Source organism: Dama dama, chromosome 1 (assembly GCF_033118175.1).
Source record: "Dama dama isolate Ldn47 chromosome 1, ASM3311817v1, whole genome shotgun sequence".
Taxonomy (NCBI): Eukaryota; Metazoa; Chordata; class Mammalia; order Artiodactyla; family Cervidae; genus Dama; species Dama dama.
The window spans coordinates 3,911,231-3,937,531 of NC_083681.1; the positions used below are offsets into that span (position 1 = coordinate 3,911,231).

At 37.9% G+C, this 26,301-nt stretch overlaps 1 protein-coding gene across 1 annotated transcript; it reads right to left on the reverse strand.

The window, feature by feature from the left end:
- Positions 1–1,218: 1,218 nt before the first annotated feature.
- On the reverse strand, positions 1,219–26,238 carry AASDHPPT (aminoadipate-semialdehyde dehydrogenase-phosphopantetheinyl transferase). The gene is made up of 6 exons (XM_061142888.1): positions 25,972–26,238; positions 24,202–24,427; positions 11,750–11,871; positions 10,973–11,134; positions 5,674–5,745; positions 1,219–3,348 (listed from the first exon to the last, which is right to left on the reverse strand). The coding sequence occupies exons 1-6, from the start codon at positions 26,152–26,154 to the stop codon at positions 3,184–3,186; spliced, it is 930 nt and encodes a 309-aa protein (XP_060998871.1). The 5' UTR covers positions 26,155–26,238; the 3' UTR covers positions 1,219–3,183.
- Between the last annotated feature and the right edge of the window lie 63 nt (positions 26,239–26,301).

Sequence of the window (26,301 nt, forward strand, 5' to 3'; positions counted from 1 at the left end):
TACTTAGTAGTAAGGATGGTGAACATTTTAATTGAAAATATATCCAAATATATTCAATTCCTGAGTTTGAAGAGCACAGGATACGTGAATATGTTTACGTGCACACACACACACACAGGTTCATTTAAAAAAGTCAATCCATCCGAGTTCGTAGGCAGGAAAATACTAACAGGAACCAATGAAACTATAAATACTGGGCAGTATGGTACAATGCAAAGAATGCTTCTGGACTCAGCAAAATATAGATATGAAACAGTGCTGTGGTCCAGCCCAGCTCAGGACTCAAAAATTGGTGACACCAAATACAGGGTGCTTTGGTGGAGGAACTGAATGGCATAATCTGTAAGAAGAAATTAGATCTCCTATACCCCCTTTGTTCTCAAGAAGTTACTTGATAACAATCCACACAAATGAAGCAGTAAATCTTAAAAAGGACATGAGACACAGAAAATGGGCCATCAAGGAATCCAACATAGGGGAGTGTGCTAGTTTTGCCTGACTCTTGGGACTGTGGCCTCTAGGCCCCTCTGTCCATAGGATCATCCTGGCAATAATGCTGCAGTGGGTTACCATTTCCTCCTCAAGGGCATCTTCCTGGCTCAGAGACTGACCTGCTTCTCCTGCACTGGCAGGTGGATTCTTTACCACTGAGCACCTGGTGAGCCCCCAACATGAGAGAGACAGAAGTAACTCCTAAGTCGGTGGTGGAAAGAGATCCCAGGACGACAGCTGTGCGCTAGCCACAGAAGGTAAAAGCTCAGAAAGGACAAAACAGTGATTGCTTCAGGAGCGATTTCTTCAAGAGGGATGAAACTGATAAACAACTGGTATGTCTGAACGTAGAGTTTTGGGTTTAATTAGTAGTATGTACACGGAAGCCTATGCAAACAAAGTTAATTATTAAGTCAGGAAATAAAAAGGCGGTACAGGGTAAGAGTAACACATCACTTAGCTGTACAGTGCTACGTAATCTCAATCGTGCATACATTCTTAGTCACAGCCAATAATGAAAGCACTGCATTACATACGCTGGGGAAAGGGGAACAGGAAGGGAAAGTCTAACGGCTGGGAAGCAGCAGACCAAAGTCTTATATTAGGAATTAAAGAAATGCCTCAAACTGGAAACAGGTAAAGCAATATAAGCATGCTATTTGGAGATACAGTAATAAATAACAACAACAAAAAATCAGTGAAACAGCTAACTCTGGGGACAGGAAATAGAAGGTCAAGGGAATGGTAATTTTTATTAGAAAAAAAGATTTTTATAGACCTACTTGAATCTAAACTATGTGTATTTATTTGATTCTGACTATGTGAAACCTTAAGACAACAGATCTCCACCCACTGCCCCCCACCCCCGGAAACGCAGCATGGTGCCTGATTCATAAAAATTCATAAATGTTATAATGATAAGACAGACAACAGCATTTTCCTATCACCATTACACTCATGCTACGGATAACAATGCTTCCTCTGCTATAAATGCTACTCGATCCTTTGAAAACAAGTTATTTACTATGCTTGGACTATCTGTGCATGCTTAACGAAGTAAAAAATAAAATGTTCAAAATTTTTCTTGTACTTAAGCAAAATATCTAATTTTATACAATTTAAACACAACTTTCCACTTTAGTAATAGAAACAATGAAACTATTTCACTTCTGACATTTAACAATTATTATTATAAGACTTCAAACTCCCCAAGACATGCACTACAACCATAGAATAGATTCTGTCATCAATATGATGGTCTTGCATCTTACATATTATGTTTGTACTTTAAGTCTTATTTACCAAAATAAAAACAGGTTAAGATAATGAACAGACAGTTCATACAAAAAGAATACAAACAGCCAATACTAACAATGCCATAGCAACCTCATTTGTAATGAAAGAGACACTTTTAAAATATAAGGTACCATTTTTAACCTATACTGGCAGAGATTAATTTTTTTTTTTTTTTAAAAGATCCTACCTACAGATGACCAGTCTTGTAGGTTGAGGGGGCTGGGGATGGTGAGAGAATGATCAAACATGTAACACTAACTGCAAGTATAAATTATGCAGCTTTTATGGAGAACAATTTGGCAATACTTATTGAGGCTCTAAATATATTTAATTCTTTTGGACATAATTAAACAGGTACTTCAAAATGTGGCTACAAGGATATGCAATAAACCACTGCTTACAGTAAAAACTGCAGACATTTAAAATGCCCAGCACAGAGGACAGAGTGAGTCAGCTGTGGCACACGTTCCTCATGGTAGGCATGGGCCTCCCCTAGGTATCACTCCCCCAGACTCTGCTTCAGGCTTCTTCCTTACCAAGAGTTCCCTTTCCACGGAAGCCAAGAGTGTCAAGTTCAGCTTTCTCAGTGACCTGATCTGGGTCAACAGAAGCTCTGTGGAAATTTTCTGGGGGCATTTAAGAGGAAAAAACCTTCCTCACTAACAAAACGTGAGAGGCAAAACAGCCTTTTCTGCCTATCAGATGCATGAGGGAGACCAGCCTAAAGCAAAACAAATAAGCTAAGGCGGAGGCAAAAAAAAAAAGGCCCTAATGGCAACTCTAAACTGTTTGTTATGTGACACAATAAATGTCCTTGGTTACTAAGTCAATTACAGTTGAACCGTATTACCTCTGGTCAATTGCATCTTGATAGTAGCTGGAAAACAGAATACTTAAGCAGCACTAAAAGTTATGCTACACCAATATATTTATGGACCTCAGATGTAGAGTCAAGAGAAAAGTTAAATATAGTATGTTCTATTAAAAAAAAAAAAAAAAAAGAGTAAGTATATTAATAGGGAATCATTTGCCAAGAAAAAGATCTGGGAAGATACTCCATGTTTTAAGGATAGGTACCTCTAAAATAGTTATCTCTTGAAAAATAGGAATTTGAACATTCTCTATTTTGTGTATTCTGTCTTATTACTTTAAGACTCTACCATCGATTTCTATTTTTTTTTTTTTTAGCAAATCCAATGTGATTTTGGGGAGGAAGAAGAGGTAAACATGTATTCTAGTCATCTATCTTGATCTGGGAGTCTGCCTTTTAGGAACAGTTGTTTCTTCTTTTTAAAAATGTTTTATGAAATAAAATTTGATAGTCTCAGGCATTTATTTTTTAGTGAATACAGAAGACTACAGTTTTCACTTCCCTTTGTTACTCAGAAAATCATATCATGACTTTGTACCATTTCTTATGGAAATCTCTTCTGTAAAGCAAAAACAGTCCCAAAACGAAGGATCTTCAGGGGTCATAGGAACTGCAGACGATATTAAATCATTAAAGGTGAGAATAGTAAACTGCCTCTGGGATGCTTTAGAATCATCTTGAGATGTAACCTAAAAGGGGGGGAAAAAAAGCCCTTAGATTACCTCAAAATTATAATGTGTATTAATCTTATGGTCAATTTTATAATTAGGAAAATAAGAACTCAGTAATCACATTTCAGTAATATTAAGTTACACTTCAATAACATTAAACAACATAGTGGGATTTTAGATAATTGTTTCTGTTTCTTCTATTAGTGTTGTCAATATAAACAAATCAAGAATAATATGAAATAATCTGATTCTTAAACTTTTTGTAGATAACAACTGCCTGTGGTATTTGTTTAAAATGTAGATTTACTGAGCCATACGTCCAACAATTTTGACTCAATAGAAAACGATCCCCAAACAGATAACTTTAACAAACAGGTGGGTTATTCTGACAGGGAGAAGACCACCAGGTAAACTTCTGAGAAATACTCTAGAGGGTACATCTAATAAAATTCCCATAACTACTTAGAGATGGAGCACTTCATTAGTAAGTGACTCATTCAACACTAAATCGAAATTATATCTTACACTCTGTGATACAGCCCTTGTTCATAACTCAGCCCAATGTGGACTGTCTTTAACAGTCTATACGTTCTAGAAAAGACAGTACTTGGGTCTTTTGCAGTGCTTTTACAGGGTCAATATCTGTTTCATATGATTTAATTCTCATTACTATGTTGATATGGTTATGTTACCTCAATTCTATAGATGGGGAAACTGAGGCTCAGTAAGATCAGTCAATGTATACAAGCTTACAACACAGCTTAAATGGTAGACCTGGGCCTGGAACCCTTGCCCTTTTCTCACTATGATACTGCTGCCCAAACAGACTCTCTTCCAGGAAATACAGTAGTGCTATGTGCAAATGTTACAAGAAATATAAAGCTCTATGGAATCAGAAGGTATTTGCAGAAAGGGCAATGCTGAGACTTCAGCATACAAGGACAGCTAACCTGTTTCAGAACATCTTCAGATAAAAGGAGTCACTTTTAACATGTCATCCCTTTTAAAATAAAATAATTTATGAAGAATTTTACTCTTTTTTAATCTATGAAAGGCATGATCTGTATTGAGCTTTTATCCTAGAAGTAATGATGCAAACATACTGATCACACTACATTCCCTTATGCAGATTCCCTAAAATAATCATATGCATTTAATTTTAATTATTGTAACATTATCAGTATTCCTTAAATAAATACTTCTATAGAATCACAACTGTATGTAGACTGAGAGTCAAGACCCTAAGGTTTCTCTTTTAAAAAATTTCCCAACTTATCAATTAACAGGAAAAGAAAGTAAAAACAGATTTTAATTGGAAGAATTGATGTTATGCTAGAATATATCATAAGGTCTCTCACATGTTTGACACTTTGGGAATAATTTAGGAGAGCACTATAAAAAGGGGAAGATCAATTTGACAGATAATCCCACTATTCACTAACCTTCAACTTAGTACCATTATATTCAGTTCAGTTCAGTTGCTCAGTCGTGTCTGACTCTTTGCAACCCCATGGACTGCAGCAAGCCAGGCCTCCCCATCCATCACCAACTCCCAGAGTTTACTCAAATTCATGTCCATTGAGTTGGTGATGCCATCCAACCATCTCATCCTCTGTCGTCCCCTTCTCCTCCCGCCTTCAATCTCTCCCAGCATCAGGGTCTTTTCCAGCGAGTCAGCTCTTTGCATCAGGTGGCCAAAGTATTGGAGTTTCAGCTTCAGCATCAGTCCTTCCAATGAATATTCATAACTGATTTCCTTTAGGATGGACTGGTTGAATCTCCTTGCAGTCCAGGGGACTCTCAAGAGTCTTCTCCAACACCACAATTCGAAAGCATCAATTATTGGGCACTCAGCTTTCTTTATGGTCCAACTATCACATTTATACATGACTACTGGAAAAACCATAGCTTTGACTAGATGGACCTTTGTTGGCAAAGTAATGTCTCTGCTTTTTAATATGCTGTCTAGGTTGGTCATAACTTTTATTATATTCAACAGCCCCACTTCACCAGGAAATAAACCATTGTTAAGATGACCAAGATAGTAATTACCTTGAATTTCTATTGAAAATATGAATATTGGAACAATACTACCAAAATTTTTTCTTTGTAATATTTAAGTGTATTTGAATGTGAAGTAGCATATTTTAAAAACATTTCTGTGAAATCCCAAATGATCTTAAGGATTAGATAATGAACACTTCTAAAGTCTATCATTAAAAAAAACCAAAAAGCTAAAACCTCTACCTGATATCAAACAAATGATTATTTCCATCAACAACAAATTCAACTTTAATACATGCTTTTTAAGGAAAAAAAAAAAAGCAAACAGAGAAATCTTACATTCTGATGTCTAGATCCATTGGGTTTCCTAAGAGCTACTGCAACAAAATGGTGCTCATCTATTTTGCTTTCCTGAGAAATAAAACATGAGTAAACAGAGAATACTAAATACAGAAACTTAGATACAGTTCTATTTTCATCTAAAAAATCCTCACAACCCACCACCACACACACACATATATATTTACTTCCCCTGAATAGTTTAAGGTAAAGTCACATACATTCTGGCCCTTTACACTGAAATATTGCAATGTATTTTCTAATAGGGACACTCTCACATACCCACAGTAGTTAATAAATTCAATAAGTAGTTAATAACTTCAATAAATTTAACATTGAAATAATACTTAAATCTACTCTCTGTATTCTAGATTCTGTGAATAATGTCCTTTATACCATTTCCCCACCTTCAGTATAGGAACCAGTCTGTGGTGTACTGCATTCAGTTGCCATGTCTTGCTAAGTGTTTCGTCTTTTATGACACTAATATTTTAAGATACAAGCTCCACTCCCCACTTTTTATTAATAAACACTGCTTATTTTTTGTCTGATGGCTCTTAATGATTATTTAGATTATAGATTCTTAATAGGAATACCATGTGGATAAAGCATCATACCTAGAGGCATGTCTAGAGAGCCATCTGCCCTCATTGGTGACGTTAGTTTCGTACATGCTTAAAGTGATTAAAAAAAAAACAAAAAAAACAGTCTGCAACATTGGTTTATAAGCATTTAGTTAACTACATATTACAGTTTAAGGAAAATCATGTGGAAACTCATAAGTACAAGTTAAAAAATATGCAATTTCCTATTTTCCCCTATGTGTGAGACAAATGGAGAGGAGCTTTAAAATAGACACTGAGGCAGTTACTAGAGAAAAGCATGAACAACTATTAAAAACTAAACAAAATTTCACTGAGAAGCCACTTTACTAAGGCAGTACCCCATAAGAAATCAGCTGAAACAGGAAACTACAATCAGAAATAATGTTAGAGACTTTTCATCCTTTATCCTCCTCTGTGTATCTTCACACTTTAAGATATCCAAATTTGTAAAAAACAAAAGAAATTCAAAAGAGATAAATTTAGGAAAATATTTCAAGAGAAAAAAATAACTAAGTGTGAGAAAGATTTAATGGGCTAAAGTTTGTAATAACATTATAAACACAACTATTCTTTTTGAACACGGTCCTCCTATTCTTTACACTGAATATATTGATAATACAAACACTGTAACACAGATGTGTTTTGGCTATAATTACTTTTGGAAAACTACTTAGATAAGCAGTTTTGTGGTGTCTGTATCTAAGGTGGAATATCAGTGTTAACCATGGGCAGCAGACCATTTTCATTCAGTCTGTCCTCTAAAATGCCAAGGTACTCTGCTCAATTTGTCTGTTTACTTCATAATGAGCAAAAATTCAATGAGATTGACTTCAAAATAAAGATTCACCATATCTACTCACCCCTCATCAACATCACATAAATATGAAATTTAACACCGCAAAACTAAAGAAGTTATTTGACAAAGATTCCAGTAATCAAACATTAATATTCGATGTCTCACCAGAATAAAAGTTCTATACAATTAACTTTACCCTAAATCCCTTCTGCCTAGTATGTCTATAATATTAGTTGAAAAAGGAAATGAAAGTAGCAAGCTAGCTAGCTAAAGTTAAGGCAATACATCCAATACTACTGAACTTAAGACTTAAGACTTTCTAAATTTAAAAATTTTTTCTAAGCTTATAACTTTTTATTCATAAAATCATGAATAGCAAAAGTTTCCTAAAAATCACCAACCCAAAGAAACAATATTTTATTTTTTCAAGAGGTAGTTTAGCATTAGACTACAAAGATTAATCTGCTTCAGTTAAATTGTATGTCATTTTCTTAGTATAATTTTACTTTGTTTATAAGATAAAATACAAAGTTTAACTTAAAACATTGAAGTTTTACAATGCTTTTCCAGTGGTAAAGTGCTGAATAAAATCTGTCATAAATGTTATTCTTTCTACTCTTTAAAAAAACTCCTCCTTTCAAAAGTAAAGCAAAGAATTTGTTTCATCTAATCTCATCATAGTTTTAAACTATGATGGTAAATTTAACTTTCCAAATAGAAACTGGTTATGAAAATTGAGAGCCTATGAAAACACAAGATTCCTCTTGGTATAACAATTTGTACTTCTAGAGTATTATTTTTGCAGGTGTGAGATACATGCGTGCCTACTAAGTTGCCTGGGTTGTGTCTGACCCTGTGCGACCCTACGGACTGCAGCCTGCCAGGCTCCTGTGTCCATGGGATTCTCCAGGCAAGAATACTGCAGTGGGTTGCCATGCCCTCCTCCAGGGGATCCTTCTGATCCAGGGATCAAATCCATGTCTCTTCAGTCTACCTGCATTGGCAGGCGGGTTCTTGACCACTACTAGCACACCCTGGGAAACTCCATGAGATACATCTCTGTTCCCAACTCCGGGTGCTCCCTCATTCACTATGCCTCACCAGGCAAAGTAATGATAACACTGTTATAATCCAGCTTTTAGAACCCTGGGTCACATTAAGTATCCAGTGTGGGTGAATTCAGAAGGGGAGGAAAGGCAAGTGAAGATCACTTACACCACAGGTGTCCGCTGTGATCACAGCCATCCCTCCACTGCATGCCTAAAGGCTGGTTCTTTATCTCGTGCGGGTACTCAAGAGATGCCCCAACAGGAATTCCCGTCTGTGCTCCTTGACTCTAGACATGCCTCCCCTGACTCTAGGCTCATCATTCTCCCCTCAAACCCTGGCTTCTGGCTGTCCATACCACCAGACTCATTCTGTTAAGTTCACTCTCTCTTCCCAGGCCTGTGTACAGTATAATAAATACTCCACACTTAAATATATATGTATCTAACATATTATTTGTATATTTTCCTAACTGGTCCACTGAACGGTAAAAACGCTCAAGTGCATTCAGTTCAATCAAGAATTTTTCTTCCATAGATGTTTTCAAATGTGCCCTGCAGGATCTCCATTCCCAGTTCCTGGACAAGCTCTGAGGCAAACCTGATAGCTCCTCAGTCGCTTTCAGCTTTAAAAAAACAAAATCCTATTTCAATTCTTAAGACATACTCTTCCTGGCCTCAACTTCCTCTGGTTTCCTTCAGGCAGGTGGCAGAGTGGGAAGCGATGGAGAACAGGCAAAGTAATGATCAACACTGCTGCAATCCACTTTTTAGAACCCTGGGTCACATCAAGCATCCGAAGGCTAGCTTAGTGGGCATCTGAGAAATTTTCAGAGAAATACTACCTGTTCCTCTGCCCTATACACTGCATGGGCCTAGCAGTGCATTTATGAGCTGACTTCTTGTATTTCCTACCCGCAGCAATTAATACACAGTAGAATGCCCACTGCCTCTTTCTTTTGGAAATCCTCTTAGGTATCTTTTCAAGATACTTCAGGCCCTTTTTCTACAACATCTCACAGGCCCACAGGAATTCAGACATCTTTATCAACTAAAAAGTTGAAGCACAGCTGGCCCAATCACTGATTCCTTCCTCCTCACCCTGCTACTAGGCCTATTCCATCTGGCACCATTAAGAATAAAGGAGTCTCCATGAATGAAACGGCTGAAATCTGCCCCCTTCATAATGAAAAAAAAAATTTCTAACTGTATTAAAAAACACAGTATGCTAAATATAATTTACTCTTTAACTGATAGAATTCCTATCTTACTTGGTATGTTGGCAATTTTGCTTTCAGCCTTTGGATCACCTAACACTACTTTCTGTCATTAAAAAAAAATACATATATACTTATTTGGCTGCATGGCCATCTTCCTTGTGCTGTGCGGGTTCTTCTGTTGAGGCTCCAGCTCAAGGGGGCCCGGCGGTTGCGGCCCTCAGATCTCTGGGCAGAGATCAGACCTGTGTCCCCTGCACTGCAGGGTGAGTCTTCGACCAATGGACCACCAGGGAAGCCCCCACTTTCTTAATTTACATGTTGGTTATTCTTCCTCGGTCTCCTCTCCACCCCACCTTTAAACAGCATTCTCAGGACTGGACCAGGTCTTTCTAAATTCTAATTTAGGTACTCACTCCTGCAACTGTAACTCCCATGGTTTCAGCTATCACTCACACGTTAATGATTACCCTTTTTCCTTTAGCCCAGTCTCTCTATTCACCTGCTCAACACCTTCACCTAGATGTTTCTATGGTATCTCATACTTAAATCCCACTTGTTTTCTAATATTCAGTATCTCAACAGACAGTCCTGTAAGTCACAGAATTGATAACTTCTTTGACACCTCACTACCTTAACCTCCATATATCATACAGAGAATGTGGTCTTAAAATACGATTCTGATCTTACAACTCTGTATTTACAACTTGTTAAATTCCCTTGAGAAAATGAATGAACATCTCCTCTTTTATCTACTCATCATGAATTCTTTATTCTGGATACTGATGTTCTCTGCACACAATTCAGGTGACGACAGCAAGAACCACCACATAATACAGACCATTTGGCTGGGCTATGGACACTTGATACCAGTTCTAACACACTTCTTGGCTACGTCTGGTCAAGAGAAAGGCAACTAACATCCAACCTAAGCCATGGAATCTCTTTTCCGGAGCTTTTACAGCTTGAACCAATGAGTCCACCAATCTCTGCGGGGTTTTTAAACTGTAAATTGTTACACGTAAGGGTGGTAGACAGTCATGCTTCCTGCCACATAAGGAACCTTAACTAGCTAAGGTTAAGAAAGCTGGTGTATAGAATGAGAAATGTGGGTGGGAGAAAACTGAAGCCAGGAAGGCAAAAGAGAAAAGATAAAAAGAGTTCTGATTTTCCAGTCTCTAATTCTAGCCAATTCTGCAATTTGGTTATATGAATCACTCTAATAACCTATCATAATGTCTTTTTGGCTAAAATGAGTTTGTTAAGATTTCTCTCATTAGCAACCAAGAACTGCTACTGGCAGAAACCAAATAAATAAGAGACTGAAATATTAACCGACTCGTAATGCCCTACATGATCTTATCAGCCTGAAACAGCATCTCTCTCAACCCCCCTCACCTCAGCACAGTGACAAAATGGCAGCCTTTAGTGGTTCTATGCTTTATGTACTATGACTTATCTTTCACGTATCAGCTTAAATGTTATATGTGCTCCTAGTATTTCTGACTTCACCTTCAGAACACCCAGACTGGATTCCGAATGTGTCAAGTCTCAAAGACTAGCCTCCCCAAGCTGAGCTTATATTCACATGCTCAAAATAAGAAAATTCTTATAGCAATTCTGTAAATTTCTTACCTCAAACGCCCATTCTTTTTCTTCTTCTCCATCCAAAAACAAACGTGTTTCTTTATAAACTTGGCCTATATCCAGGTTTAACGGGGATATATCGAATTCAAGCCGTTGCAATTCAAATCCTAATCCAACACCTATTGCTTTTATAAAGCTTTCTTTCAGTGCCTAAGATACAGACAGACATTTTCTCTTAGAGCTTTAGTAGATAAAACTGTTCATAAAATCTTCAACCCTCAACATGTATGAATCTTTAATTCTCTACTACATTACAACTATAAGCTACTTACTTTCACCTTTATGCCAGCACAGAGGCCAGCCAGCTGTGAAAGCTGAAGACAAACCATCTGGGCTCCCCATGCCTCCATCACCCCAGGTGTAACATGCAATAACAACAGCGCCTTCTCCATGGGGTTATGACAACTAACTAACTTATGAAGGGCTTACAGTAATGTCTTCTGGTACATAATAAATATTATGTAAGTGTTTTTAAATAAGTTCTAATATGTATGAGATTCTTTAAGACAGAAATCATTAAACTTTACTAATAATGATAAATAAAATGTCCTATTTTAGCTTTAAGAGTAAGGATCTTCTGAGTATTAAACATATGTTAAATTTTCTTAAATGTCATTATAATAATGTATACATAAAAATCATGAAGTTCCCAAGTAGTGACTTATGTACTTCAAACACTGTACAAAATACAGGGTTACCAATGGACTTTTGCTCCTGCTTTTAACAACACAGGGGCTTACTCTCAAAACTAGAAAGAAATTATACCCAATTCCTATAAAACATATCCAGCTGAGTCCATTCATCCTTAAAGCTTCTGATTGTTTCCCATTCTTTGTTGGTAAACTTTCTTTTCATAATATGAAAAAATTCTGGAATCGAACCACGACCTGTCAATTGAGGAAATAAGAGAATTACCAAACTGTTCAAGATAGCACACAAAAGGAAGCAATAGTCCAACCTTACTTTCGAATACAGTCACAATTTTGCTAAACAAAGTATCAGCAAATCAAAGCAAGTTGAGAATTAAAAGGATAATATACAAGACAAGCATGGGTTAGTCCAGAAGTAGAAGGGTAATTTAAGAGAATGGTGAAATTCTCTGAATTACTAAAGAATTAAGAAGAAAAAACATGGTTATATAAACAGATGCCCACCAAAAATTTGATAAATTTTTATAAATGTTAAAATAACTAGGGTAAGTTTCCTATATATGGTAGAATATCAGAAATCCAAAATAAGTACTCCTAAAAAATAGAGTAACAGTGTCCTGGGGTTTAGAATTTTACTTTGCTATTTAACAGGAAAATCAGGGAACAATTTCTTTATAATTTTGGAGGAATTGGTAGAAAGCTAAGAAGTGTTCTTTTAAGTGAATAACATGACTGGAAAGTTAATGTACACTTATTTCCTTCACAATAACTGTTTTTAAACATGTATTGTAATATGATTTTTCCAAATAAAAATAGATTTTGACTTCTGTTCTATTGGCTCATTTTTTAAAAAAATACTGTTCCACAGACAATAAAACATTACACAGCATCCAAAAAAATCAACAGAACTCAAAGAATCTGATTCCCACAATTAAGAGCTAAATTTGTAATTTATATATTACAAATTATAATATATAGTATGCTTTTCATATTACATTTTTCAAAATATTATATGTTATGTTTACTACTAAACAGGAACCTTCTATCATCATCCATTTACTTACTCTACGATTATGCAGAATGTGTACAAATATTATACCGTTATGAACTGAACTAATGGTTAAAAACAAATCAGTCATGGTGCTTACTCTCACACAATTACAGCCTAAGTGGTCTATCAGAAAAATCTGGCAACAAGGTGCATGCATGCTAAGTCACTTTAGTTGTGTCTGACTCTTTGTGACCCCATGGACTGTAGCCCACCAGGCTCTTCTGTCCATGGATTCTCCAGGCAAGAAGACTGCAGTGGGATGCCATGCCCTCCTCTAGGGCATTTTCCCACCCCAGGGATCAAAGCCAGGTCTCCTGCACTGCGGGCAGATTAGTTACCGTCTGAGCCACCAGGGAAGCCCAGCAACAAGGTAGGTAAACCATAAATGTTTACTATATGAATAAATGTATGTTAACTGTTACCTGGTAAATTAAATGCTCTACTGCCCTATATCCTTATTTCATGATTACATTACTTCCAGCAAGCCTCTTGAAATAGGCCTTCTGCAGGTTCTGTTAACACAGTTTGTCTACTCCTGAATTTCCATTTCTAAAACACTTAACTTCAAAAATCTGACATTCCCACCTGGCTGGAACTATAGCACATCTGGAAAGAAAAAAGATGTCAAATTCCCCTACTTCATGCTTTACTCATTTAATTTAATCATTTAATCATTTAAATGATTTTAATCATTTAATCATTAACTAACCCCATGAGAATTCAACAATTAGAATGCACACTATATCATCAACTCCAAAAGTACCTTTTCCGTGGTTATCTCAAGGGTAGAAAATATTAAAAACCAGCTCTTCCACAGAATTGCCCATAATTCCCCCACCATCCCAACTCTGAAATAATAAAAATAGCCTCCTCTCATTTACATAGGAAATATCTCTAATGACCCTCCAATGATATGTGGTCCTTTAGTTCAAGGAAAAAATCCTCAATTATTTTCAAGTTCATCAGACTCATTTGATTTATCTATCTATTCCTTAGTCCTCTACTGTTCTCAAGAATGAAAACTTTACAATCCATTTTTATGAATCAACAAGTGTTGTTTGTATTCATATTAATGTTATAACGCTATCATTTCTGGGACTTTCCTGGTGGTCCAGTGGTTCGCCTTCCAATGCAAATGGTGCAGGACCATTTCTGGTCAGGGAGCTAAGATTCCACATGCCTCGTGGCCAGAAAGTCAAAACAGAAGCAGTATTGTAACAAATTCCATAAAGACCATAAAATTTTTAAAAAGGCAGATTACACACACACACACACACACACACACACACACACACACACACACACACACACACACACACACACACACACACACAGAGCTAAGCATCACTAGTACATCCTGGCTTGACAGGTAAAACACTAAAGAAAGTAAAGACGGTAAATTTTGTTTTTCCAAAGTGACAGAAGAAACCAATGCTCTCAAACACTAGGGGCACAGGTAGACCATGAACTGTTTCTGCTGAACAGACTCTGCTACAAACAGGATAAGCGACAACAACGCAGGGAGCAGCTACCTTGAGTCTGGAAGACACCATTTTATATTCTGAGCGGGAGGGAAAGTCCTTCAGTCCTGTCAGACTCCTTGCGACCCCATGGACTATACAGTCCAGGGAAATTCTTCAGAGTACTGGAGTGGGTAGCTGTTCCCTTCTCCAGGGGATCTTCCCAACCCAGGGATCAAACCCATGTCTCCTGCATTGCAGGCAGATTCTTTAACAGCTGAGCCACAAGGGAAGCCCATTTTGAATGGAACTGCAGCCTTATCAGAATACTATCCAAAACAAACCTAAAATTTTAACAAATATGCCTGTTCTCATCTATAGTATCATTATGTTCGTTGGTTTCTTTAAGCTATAATTTCGTAACGTTCAAGAAGTCCTCTGATTTTTACCTAAATATGATGGGGCAATCAAGGAAAAAATTTAGTCATGCTAGTAAAAACACTCATTTAACATAAAAAAGCAATCTAGCACAATCACTGAAAAAAGTAATCATAACTGATCATGCACAGCTAAAAAAAAATTCTGCTATGACTATTTTCATATACTTTTGAGAGCACCATATGCCACACAAAAAAGAGACTGAGCAACAGAAAACGGCTTTGTAAATATTCAGCCAAAGAGCCACAGTGCCACCCTGTGACTGAAGGTGAAAATACACACGCGCTGGGTAAGTACTCTGTTAAGGATTTAGTTTATCTTCGATATTGGAATTTAAAAAATCAGTAGGAAATATCAGAATAGAACACTCTCAAACTAGCTGAAGATGACATAGTCATTAGTTACATCAACTGGCAAAGCCTCCAAGTAATACCAACATAATTCATGTCTATTACAACCTTTGATTTAATAGACAGGTATGAACTTAAGTACATAATGTACATACATATAGATAAAATAACTGAAAAACTTCTACAGAATGAATCACCAACCAGGTTGAGAAAAACAGGATTCCCCCCGCTTACAGCTTAATCTTTAGGGAAAGCAGAACTAGATATTAACTAAGTGTTCTGCAATGATCAATTAATCAGGGTCACAGAGCAACTAAAAAAATAATTTATACAGTTGAGCCTTGAATAAGGCGAGTTTGAACTGTGAGAGTCTAGTTGTCCTAAAACGCATGCCCACACAGAAACTAAAAATGTGACCTTATTGGAAACAGAGTCTTTGCAGATCTAATCAAGTTAAGATGATGTCATCTTGGATTAGGTAGGTCCTATATCCAATGACTGGTGTCCTTTAAGGAGAAACATTTAGACACACGAGAGAATATACAGGGAAAAAGGAGCCCTAGGAAACTAATACATAAATGCAAACAATTTAATTTATATATATATAGATACATTCATATACTGAGCTTTAGTGTTATGCTACTGGAGTCAAATGTTCAAATCTTGGCTCTAACACTTCTTTTAACGTTTTATTTTGTATTGGGGTATAGGTGATTAACAATGTTATGATAGTTTCAGGTGAAGAGCGAAGGGACTCAGCCATACACATACACATACCCACTCTCCCCCGAACTCCTCCCACCCAGGCTACCACATATTGAGCAGCGTTCCATGTGTTATATGGTAGGTCCTTGCTAGTTATCAATTTTAAATACAGTGGTGTGTACATGTCCATTCTAAACTCCCTAACTACCCCTTCCCCTCTTCCTCCTGGCAGTCATGAATTCATTCTTAGTCTATGAGTCTCTTTCTATCTTGTAAGTTAAGTTCCTTTGTATCATTTCTTTTTAGAGTCCACATATGAGGGATGTCATACAATATTTCTCCTTCTTTACCTCACTTACTTCTCTCAGTATGACACTCTCTAGGTCCCACCAACAGTTTAGTAGGAGGGTTCCCTTCCCCAATATTTATTTGTTAAATTTTTTACTTATTTATTTATTTGGCCATGTCACATAGCATGTGGGATCTTAGTTCTCCAACCAGGGATGGAACCTGAGCCCCCTGCTGTGGAAGCCCAAGGTCTTAACTTCTGGGCCACCAGAGAAGTCCTCAGCATTTATTTTTGATGATAGCCATTCTGCCTGGTATCACTTCTTTACCATTATTTAACTACTCTATGGCTGTTTCTTAAGCTATAAGATAGCGGAAAAAGAGTTGGGTAGTTCAAGAAAGAAACAGATAAATGGCTTGGGCCTGGAGCTGCTGCTGCTGCTGCTGCTAATTCGCTTCAGTCGGGTCCGACTCTGTGCGACCCCATAGTCGGCAGCCCACCAGGCTCCTCCATCCCTGGGATTCTCCAGGCAAGAACACTGGAGTGGGTTGCCATTTTCTTCTCCAATGTATGCATGCATGGTAAGTCGCTTGAGTCGTGTACGACTCTGTGCAACCCCATCGAAGGCAGCCCACCAGGCTCCTCTGTCCACAGGATTCTCTAAGCAAGAATACTGGAGTGGGTTGCCGTTTCCTTCTCCAGGGCCTGGAGCTAGTAAGTACTTAATAAATATTAGCTTTAAGGCTATTGCAGTAATTGTTAAATATATATCACTCCTCTTTTGTGAAATGTTTTATCAAGCCCTTAGTCCATTCATTAGGTAAGTTTTAAGGGGCTTTTCTAGTAATACTTACAAAGTATTTTAAATATGAACCGTATTAACCTCTGTGTGTCTTATTTGCCCCTGTTTGTGAGAGAGAAGAGACTTAACATGAAATCAATGACATCTGCTAACTTTGTGGGTTCTTCTTACCATTCTAAGTTTAAAAGGTATCCTTCTTTCAGAAGTCTGGCCAAATATACAATTCTATTGTGTTCTAGTAACCTTTGTTAAAAACCCAATTCTAATTAAATTTGTTGTACATCGTGAAACAAGGATCTAATGGCTTTCAAATAATCTTACTCATTAAAAAAAGTTGACAGGTTACAATCATTTTGTTGGTTCCATAAATTTAAATCTAATACAGTGTTTCCTAAACACTAGTATGTCTAACAATCACCTGAGAAACTGTTTGAGTATAGAATCACTGGCTGCATCTAAGAAATTCTAGTTTGAGAGGTCTGAGGGGCCTTCAAGGAACCTGCACAGGCATCCTTGGCTGATTGTAACATCCCGACCACCATTTCAGAAACACCATTCTATACATGTAACAACTATTACAACCACCTTAGACTAACATTTACTTATGAAGTACTTAATAATTCCAGGCACTTTACATGTTTATTCCTAATCTATCCCACGCTGATGGTGCTAAAACTTCTGTGGCATATGATGTAAAATATATACACACAAATTCTAGGGGAATTAAAGATTTAAAGGTAAAAAAAAGGTACAATTTTAAAACAAAAACTAAGAGAGACTCTATAACCTATTGTTAGAGTAAATCTTTTACCAATTTGTTTACTTTCTTCAAATGAGACACAGTTCAGTATTTATCAAGGAAAAGTTAGATATATTAATTTAAAAAAAGATAAAATTCATACATTAAAAAAAAATTCAAGATAAACAAATAATAAAGTGGGAAAAATATTTGTAGGGGCTTCACTGGTATCTCAGTGATGAAGAATCTGTCTGCCAATGCAGGAGACATGGGTTCGATCCCTGATCTAGAGAGATCCCACGTGCCGAGGAGCAACTAAGTCCATGCTCCACCACTACTGAGCCCATGCGATGCAATTACTGAAGCGTGCGCTTCTGACAAGAGAAGCCACTGCAATGAGAAGCAGGCACGCCACGGCCAGAGTGGCCTCTGCTCTCTGCAAACAGAGAAAAGCCTGCACAGGAACAAACACCCAGCACAGCTGAAAATAAACATATAAATAAATACAATTAAAAAAAATAGTTGTAACAGGTATCAAAGAAGTGTCACTATCCAAAGTACATAAAGAGCTTTTATATATGACTTAGAAAATATTAATAAGCTGTTTATGGAAGAGCAAATTCAAGTAGCCAACAAGCTATTACCCTAGTGACTAATGCACCATTTAATAAATAATCTTTAACCACTGAATTGAAATATTACATATAAGTACTCATCAGTACTAGTTGTCTATTCATTCGCTAACATCATGCTTTTTTGTTTAGGATGCCTCAGTTCAGTTCAGTTCAGTCGCTCAGTCATGTCCAACTCCTTGCGACCCCATGGACTGCAGCATGCCAGGCCTCCCTGTCCATCACCAACTCCTGGAGTTTACTCAAACTGACGTCCATTGAGTCAGTGATGCCATCCAACCATCTCATCCTCTGTTGTCCCCTTCTCCTCCTGCCCTCAATCTTTCCCAGCATCAGGGTCTTTTCCAATAAGTCAGTTCTTTGCATCAGGTGGCCACAGTGTTGGAGTTTCAGCTTCAATGACATCAGTCCCTCCAATGAACACTCAGGACTGATCTCCTTTAGGATGGTCTGGTTGGATCTCCTTGCAGTCCAAGGGACTCTCAAAAGTCTTCAACACCACAGTCCAAAAGCATCAATTCTTCGGCGCTCAGCTTTCTTTCCAGTCCAACTCTCACATTCATACATGACTACTGGAAAAACCATAGCCTTGACTAGATGGACCTTTGTTGACTAATGTCTCTGCTTTTTAATGTGCTGTCTAGGTTGGTCATAGCTTTTCTTCCAAGGAGCAAGCCTAGTATAAGTTTAAACAATAGTAAGGCAAGTTCCAGCTCACTTTTGTATACTCTTCTTAGACATCAGTTCCTTCCTCAAAACTTTAAATTCATTTAACCCAGTTCCATAGCATTTTTTAGCATTTTGTACCGTCAAATTCTTAGCATTTAACACACAGAAGTTGCTCAATAAATACTAGTTCTATATTGCGATCCCACTGAATTCCTCTGTACAGTGGGAAAGACCGATCCTGTAACCTGGGAAAAGAGAAAACTACCTGCCAGTAAACACCTGCCTTTTCAGTAGCAGTTCAGAGCACAAAGAGAAGTGTGACTTATTTAAGCTGCTTGACATTTGTAAATCTCCCAGTTTAAAAAAAAAACAACCCCCCCAAAAAACAAAGCTTTAACTAAACATGTCTTTCAAAATGCAGATCCAGAAGAATGTAGATCAGCTTAAAAATGTAGATCAGAAATGACAGTGGAATGCAGTTCTTTGATTTATGATGAAGTTATGTCCTGATAAATCTACTGGTAAGCTGAAAATATTTTAGGATTGAAAATGCATTTAATACTCCTAAGCTATGAAATGTCACAGCTTAGCTTCGCCTACTTTAAACATGTTCAGAACACTTATATTAGCCTACAAATGGGCAAAATCATCTAACAAAAAGCCTATTTTATAACAGAGCATTGAATACCTCATGAAATGCACTGAATACTGCACTGAAAGTGAAAAAAACAATGGTTGTACTGGGTGTTTACCCTGTGACTATGTAGCTGACTGGGACCTATGGCTCACTGCTGCTGCGTAGAATGACGACACATGGCTAGCCTGAGAAAATGTCAAAATTAAAAGTATGGCTTCTACTGAATTGCTTTTAAACCATCATAAAGTTGAAAAATTTTAAGTCGGAAACTGTAGATTGCAACAGTAACAAAGTTGGAAACTGAATCTGATGGGGATGCAAATGTAGGAGAGAAGCAGCTAGGCAGATAATTGGGAGGATGAGGAAGAAGACTTGAAGGAAGAACTGTGTGTAACCACGACTCACTAATGAGAACAGTTTATACTCAAACTAGAATCTGATATGAACATAACTGTTTATTGTAGCTGCGAACCAACTTTTCAACAAATTTAAGGAATATTTTAAGTGAAATTGAGAATTTGTATTATTTGTACATTCAATGAATATTTACTAAGCACCTTCAATGTACTAGACACAGTAAGTACTAGGTCTGCATGGCTCCTGAACTTATTTAATGAAGGGAACAGAAATGAAGGATAATAATCAAATAACTAAGTTATAATTAGAAATGAGAAAGGCCATGACAGAAAATAAGAGCAGGTTGTCAGGAAAGCCCTTTCTGAGGAGGTACTGGAACTGGTTACTTCTCAGTCTTCAGATCTCCAGTACTCAAGAAGAGTGAGAAAAACAGGGAGAGGGATCAGCATTTTTTAAATGACCCTGAACTGGAAAAAATTTGCTACATTCAAGGTAATAAAAGATGAGTGTGGAGAACAGTGAGCAGAGAACAGATAAAAATGCAAAAGAGAGATAAAGGAGAAGCGACAATAAGACGACACAGTCATGTTAAAAGGAATGAATTTTATTAAGAACCAACTTAAAAGTTTTAAGACAACTGCTTTAAGGAGATTTTTAAAGACCACTCCCTAACTCTGTACAGACAATGTACTGAGTGAGAACAGAGAAGAGGGGGCCCCCAATCACGAAGCTACTACATCAGTGCTACCAGTTAGTATGGGGAAGGAGACAACAGACAGACTCTACCAAAGCTAGCATATAATGCCATCACTTAACTTTACAGTCACTGTTCTTAATTTAGGTAGCAACTGTTCAAGAGGAGCAGTTCTATGATGCACTCATTTCAAAGCTATTAAATTAGCATTAAATCTCAAAATACTGAGTCATTTTGTCCTGCCAATTAATATCCGGAGAAGTTTATAACAAAAACGTGAACTAGAAAGTATAAACTCACGGCGAAAAGTATTTTGGGTCTTTCTCCAAATTCTAATAATTTTTACACTATATCTATCTTATCTTGGGCTTCCCTCATAGTTCAGTTGGTAAAGAATCCGCCTGCAATGCAGAAGACCCCAGTTTGATCCCTGGGTTGGGAAGATCTGCTGGACAGGGATAGGCTACCCACTCCAGTATTCTTGGGCTTCCCTTGTGGCTCAGTTGCTAAAGAATCCACATGCAATGCAGGATTTGACCCCTGGGTTGGGAAGATCCCCTAAAGAAGGGAAAGGCTACCCATTCCAGTATTCTGGCCTGAGAATTCCATGGACTACAGTCCATCGTATTGCAAAGAGTTGGACACAACTGAGCAACTTTCATCTTTTTAAAAAATTGATTAATTTTTTAAATTGGAAGCAAATTATAATAGTGTAGTGGTTTTTCAATTTCATCTTAACCTGCCTTATCTTGTAAGTATGGATACAAAACTGAACAATTCACAAAACTATCCTTATACTTCTAACTGCAAAAGCTTTTAGTGGTAGACAAAAATTATTAGAAAAGGAAGGAAAAACAACCAATATTTCCCAACTGGGTGCAGCAGATTATAATGATGACCTATGAAACACCCGCCCCCAGGATTAGGATTATATTGCACTGGCAATTTATCTATACTGGGGCCCCAATATCTTATATTAATAACTTTTTCTCTGGACATTCATTAAACAAACAATTACTGAATGACAAGTATACACCAGTTACTTTTGTATAAGGTTCTTCTCTCCATCAGGCAGAGAAAACAGTGGTAGGTGCAACAGTGTCCTTAACTGTGGGCATCTGGCTAGAAGGAAAAAGCCCCAAAAATCCATGATATATTCTCTCCTATCCTGTCACAACAACAAAGAACTGGGAGAAGGTGGGAAATGATCTGCACCTAGTAGGAATGTCTAATGCGACAAAGAAAGACTCCACAAGTTCCTACGTGATGTTTGCATGTTAAGTCACTTCAATTGTGTCCAAACTCTTTGCAACCCTATGGACTGTAACTGACCAGGCTCCTCTGTCCATGGGATTCTTCAGGCAATACTGGAGTGGGTTATCATGCCCTGCAGACAAAATAGGAGTAATGGAACTAAGTCTTTCAATATACTGATGATGTCCCCAAAGTCTTAACTTCATCTTGAGATGAAGTTAGATAATCTTAATAACAACATTCAGAACAAAGTACAATACTTCCCTTGCTGCTATACTAAGTTCTACCCTCCATCATTTAGCAAATCTTAGGAACATCTCCTGCTCAGTTTCCTCACTCTGATAAGCAGAGTAATTCAATGAACTGCCAGTGAAGTAACCAGTGTCTACTTCCTGAGAAATAATGCTGCATCCATTAATCTTTTCAACATTAGTGACAGAATAAGAATACTAATTAAAACTGGAAAATATCTCTTCCTCAGTGCATTACTGGATATGTCAACAGTTTTTTCGCAATGAAACAGCTAAATAGTAAAAGGCCTGGATACTGTGATTAGGTAAATTAGAGCAAAGAAAAAAGATGGTGGATAAAAAAGGCTAATAAAATATAATTAACAGGAAACAGAACCTTCATATTTTTGCTTTAGTAATTACTTGTTTATCCAGTATTGACCATAACCCAACACTACCCACTAAACCAATTGTAATTGGATCTGTGTCTCACAGGCATAATTTCCAAGCAGATATCAACTTGATGAGCCAACCATTACTATGCAATTGTGCTGACTGCATTCTAAGGAGCAATGGCCTCTCCAGTAATTTCTGATTTTAAGGGAAAATTCATGAAAGAAACACAGAAAACTGTGAAGTTTATAGGCTCATTTGCATGCTCACTCTGAATTCTCTAGAGCAGTGGTCCTTTCACATTACACCTTCTATGACCCTGGAGAAAACCAGATTCTCTTTTTGAGAAAGGCATACCTGTGCATACAAAATGTAGAGAACAATTTCAGGAGGTTAAAAAAATGATGCTTATTTGGGGTCAAGAACCCCTGTTATAATTAGTACAACTCCCTTCTGAACAAAGAATAGAGTTTTAATAGATTTATGAACAGGTTAGAGAAAAACTGGCTGGTGGGAAAATTCAACATAAGGGAGAGATGAGAGTCACAGCCATATTCTGAAGCCTTACTATTGTAGCACAGAATGCTTATTCATTTATTTAACAATTATTTATTATGCATTACTTCGAACTAAGTAAGGTGCTAGATGTGATAGTACAGTGGGAAGACAATCATCCTGATATAACTAAAGTGAAGTATATTATTGGAATGAAGGAAATATATTTTATGAGAGCCTTAGAACAAAGTAACCTGGCTTAGTTTGAAGGTGCACAAAGGCTACCCTAAAATAAGACTGAACTGGAAGCTAACCAATAAATAAGTTATCTGTGCCGAAATGCAGGTAGGCACAACATTATCACAAATATTCCAGTCCAAGGGAAACACAAGCAAAGAACCTGTGGTAGATGCAGTGTGGAGATTAAGAAATTGCACAATGAAATTAGGAAGATGTTGGTTATCTTATTTTAACAGCTTTCTTCTTATCCTGTTACTTATCTTCTGAAAAGTTCCACTCAACATATAATATACATAAAGCACTGAGTAAAATGTCTTGGCACACAGTAAGTGCTCACTAACGTAAGTGATGATGAAAATTACAGAGGAGTTGAGAGACCCTATGTTCTATTAAAATTACTTTATAGTCAACCACACAATAAATGTCAGCAGTTCCGACAGTCATCAGCTGCAAATTTCTAAGGCAAAATATAAATATTTTAGTAACTGTTTGCTTTCTTTTCGTTTTCTATAAATGTGCTACAAAGAACTATATTTAGATATAATACAAATACATGTTATCTCTGCTTAGGGATTATAATACACTTCACTATTGAGATTATTATCTTTTAAACAAGTTAATTTGTGTTAGTCACTCAGTCATGTTTGACTCTTTGCGATCCCATGGGCTGTAGCCCACCAGGCTCCTCTATCCACAGAATTTTCCAGACAAGAACACTTAAGTGGGTAACCATTTCTCCAGGGGATCTTCTTGACCCAGGGATATTGAACCTAAGTCTCCTGCATTGCAGGCGGATTCTTTACCGTCTGAGCCACCAGGGAAGCCCACCAGTTTGATCTTCCCGACAAAGGGATAGAACCGGGGTCTCCCCTGGTGGCTCAGAAGGTAAGAGATCTGCCTGCAATGCAGGAGACTTGGGTTCAATCCTGGGTTGGGAAGATCCCCTGGAGGAGGGCATGGGAACCCACTCCAGTCTTCTTCCCTGTAGAATTCCATGGACAGAGGAGCCTTGCAGGCTACAGTCCCTGGGGTCATAAAAAGTCGGACACAACTGAGCAACTAAAACTAAGCACAGTACAACAACTAAGACAAGACATTTAATAACTCATGTATTACAAAAATGCAACATTACCTGGAAAACTAGTCTTCATTATATCAATTCCAACTTGTAGCTCAGATTCTGCAGCAAGTACAGCATAGTCTCCTTGATGAGAGATGTTAAAGTTGAAATTGGGGTAAGGATTCAGTGAGTCTTTTGCAAGAACTGGTTTTCCTTTTGCAGTTCTTTGCAAACGAATATTATTCCAAGGTATATTCAATTTCTCTGCAACTAATTTCCTCATCATCAGACGACCAGCCTGTTAATAAAACATTTGGTAAGTACTGCTGTCTATACTAAAAATTCAAATAAAACTGCCTATAACATACAAAGTCTATTATTGTACTTTCTAAAATACTCACTTCTTAAAGTTTTTAAACTACCTAAAGTATTAAATATCCTGCATTAAGATTTAAGAAATGCTTATGAAGACAGAAAGGTCAAAGTCCCTCTTTAGCAATTCCCTCCGTCCCATCAACAAGTAACCAATGTTGACAAGAATTCATGCTTCATCTTTTCTCTAAGTATCCAAATATATGCTCATTTGCATTTGCTATCCATCCATTTATTTGAAATCCCACTATATGTACTATTCTACCATGTATGAACTTTTTCATTTCTAAGTGTTGGCGATTATTTTATGTCTCTTATGTTTATGCACATAACCATTGGCCTGTGCATCTTTAAATGTAGCATAATATTTCATAGTATCAAGGTACCACAACTTGACTATCCCCCTATTACTGGATCTTTTAGGCTGGCTCTGGTTTTGCTATTATACACAAAAGAATTCCCCAGTGGGCAATCCTGTTGTACTTACATCTTTGTGCACATGTGCAAGTGTTTCTAGATCATACTTACTTATTACTTGCCTCCACAGTTAGCAAGGCATAACCTATCTTTTTTCACATATATCCTATTCCACTCTTTCTCCGATTAAGGTCTAAAATCACAAAAAATACCCGAGGACGTAAGAAAACAAGGTAGATAACATTTTGCAAAATCTTTCAAGCTTTTTTTTCCTTCAGTTCTAACACTGACTTTTAAATACTGCAACACTTTGAATTTCACGAAAACATTCACTAGTGTCCCTTGAAAAATCAATTAGTCTACATTTTGAACGAAAAAGTCCTTTGACAGAGAGACATTTTCTGGATAATGACAGTCTTTGACGAGATGGCACTCAGAAGCTGTGCCATACTGCGCTATATAGACATCATTTTGAAACCCAAGCTTCCATTTGTTTCTAAATATATATATACGTAAAATAAACGATTATATTCAAAAAACTGTTTTCAGAGCTAAATATTTAGTTAAAAAGGTATGCCTAAGACCGCATCCTTCCTTGGCTTCGGTTTCATCGGTAAAAGGAGGCTAGACTCTTCCAGTTCTATGGTGTGCATGGCTAAACTAAGTGATACTGTCAATATTTTTTAGGGCCTACCACGTGCACGGTGCACAGGGAGACCGGTGGGATATTTAACAGGCTGACTGTGCTATGGGCCCAAGCAAGGAAAAAAAATGTGATTAACACTTAAAAACAAGGAAAATTCTATTGACAGACCTCTGCAATAGCTATTTTAGGGTTTAGCAGGACCTTTCTTTTCAAAAGCAACGGGGGAGGGGCTGATTTTTTGTGCGGACGAGGCGACAACAAAACCGGCGGAGACTAGGCCGGGCACACCCCGCAGTAGCCCTGGGCAGCCGCACGCGGGCGCCGAGGCTCGCGTGTGGGGTCTCTACTGCGTGGCCCACCACCCCGACGGCTGCTCCCCGACCCGAAGCGCGAAAGACCCGCGGTACCAGGGCGGCCTTAGCGTCCCGGGCGAAGACGAACTGGCCGATGCGCTCCTTCTCCTCGGGCTGGATCGATCGCACCGCTAGTAGCCATTCGGCGCGGCTGGGCAGCCACGTGCCGCAGGGAAAGGCCCAGCGCACGCCCTCCATCGCCGGCAGCACGCAGAGTCGCCGGGCGAGGAGAACCATCCACCGAGGGCCTAGCCGCCGCCCCGGGCTCGATGGCGCGGACGCGGGCGGAGCCCCTCCCAACTCCCCCGGCGCCGCGCGGGGGGCGGGGTCGCCGCGTGCGTGGACGGGGCGCCGCGTGCGTCTTCTCGCGCGGGGGCGGGGCGT

Bases quoted from the DNA above. Each gene is read 5' to 3' on its own strand.
- AASDHPPT (XM_061142888.1), bottom strand. From the start codon at position 26,154: ATGGTTCTCCTCGCCCGGCGACTCTGCGTGCTGCCGGCGATGGAGGGC. The intron at 24,428-25,971 runs GTACCGCGGGTC...TTTTATTAACAG, and splicing joins GGGACGCTAAGGCCGCCCTG to GCTGGTCGTCTGATGATGAG. The intron at 3,349-5,673 runs GTAAGATTTCTC...CCCCCCTTTTAG, and splicing joins ATGGATCTAGACATCAGAAT to GTTACATCTCAAGATGATTC.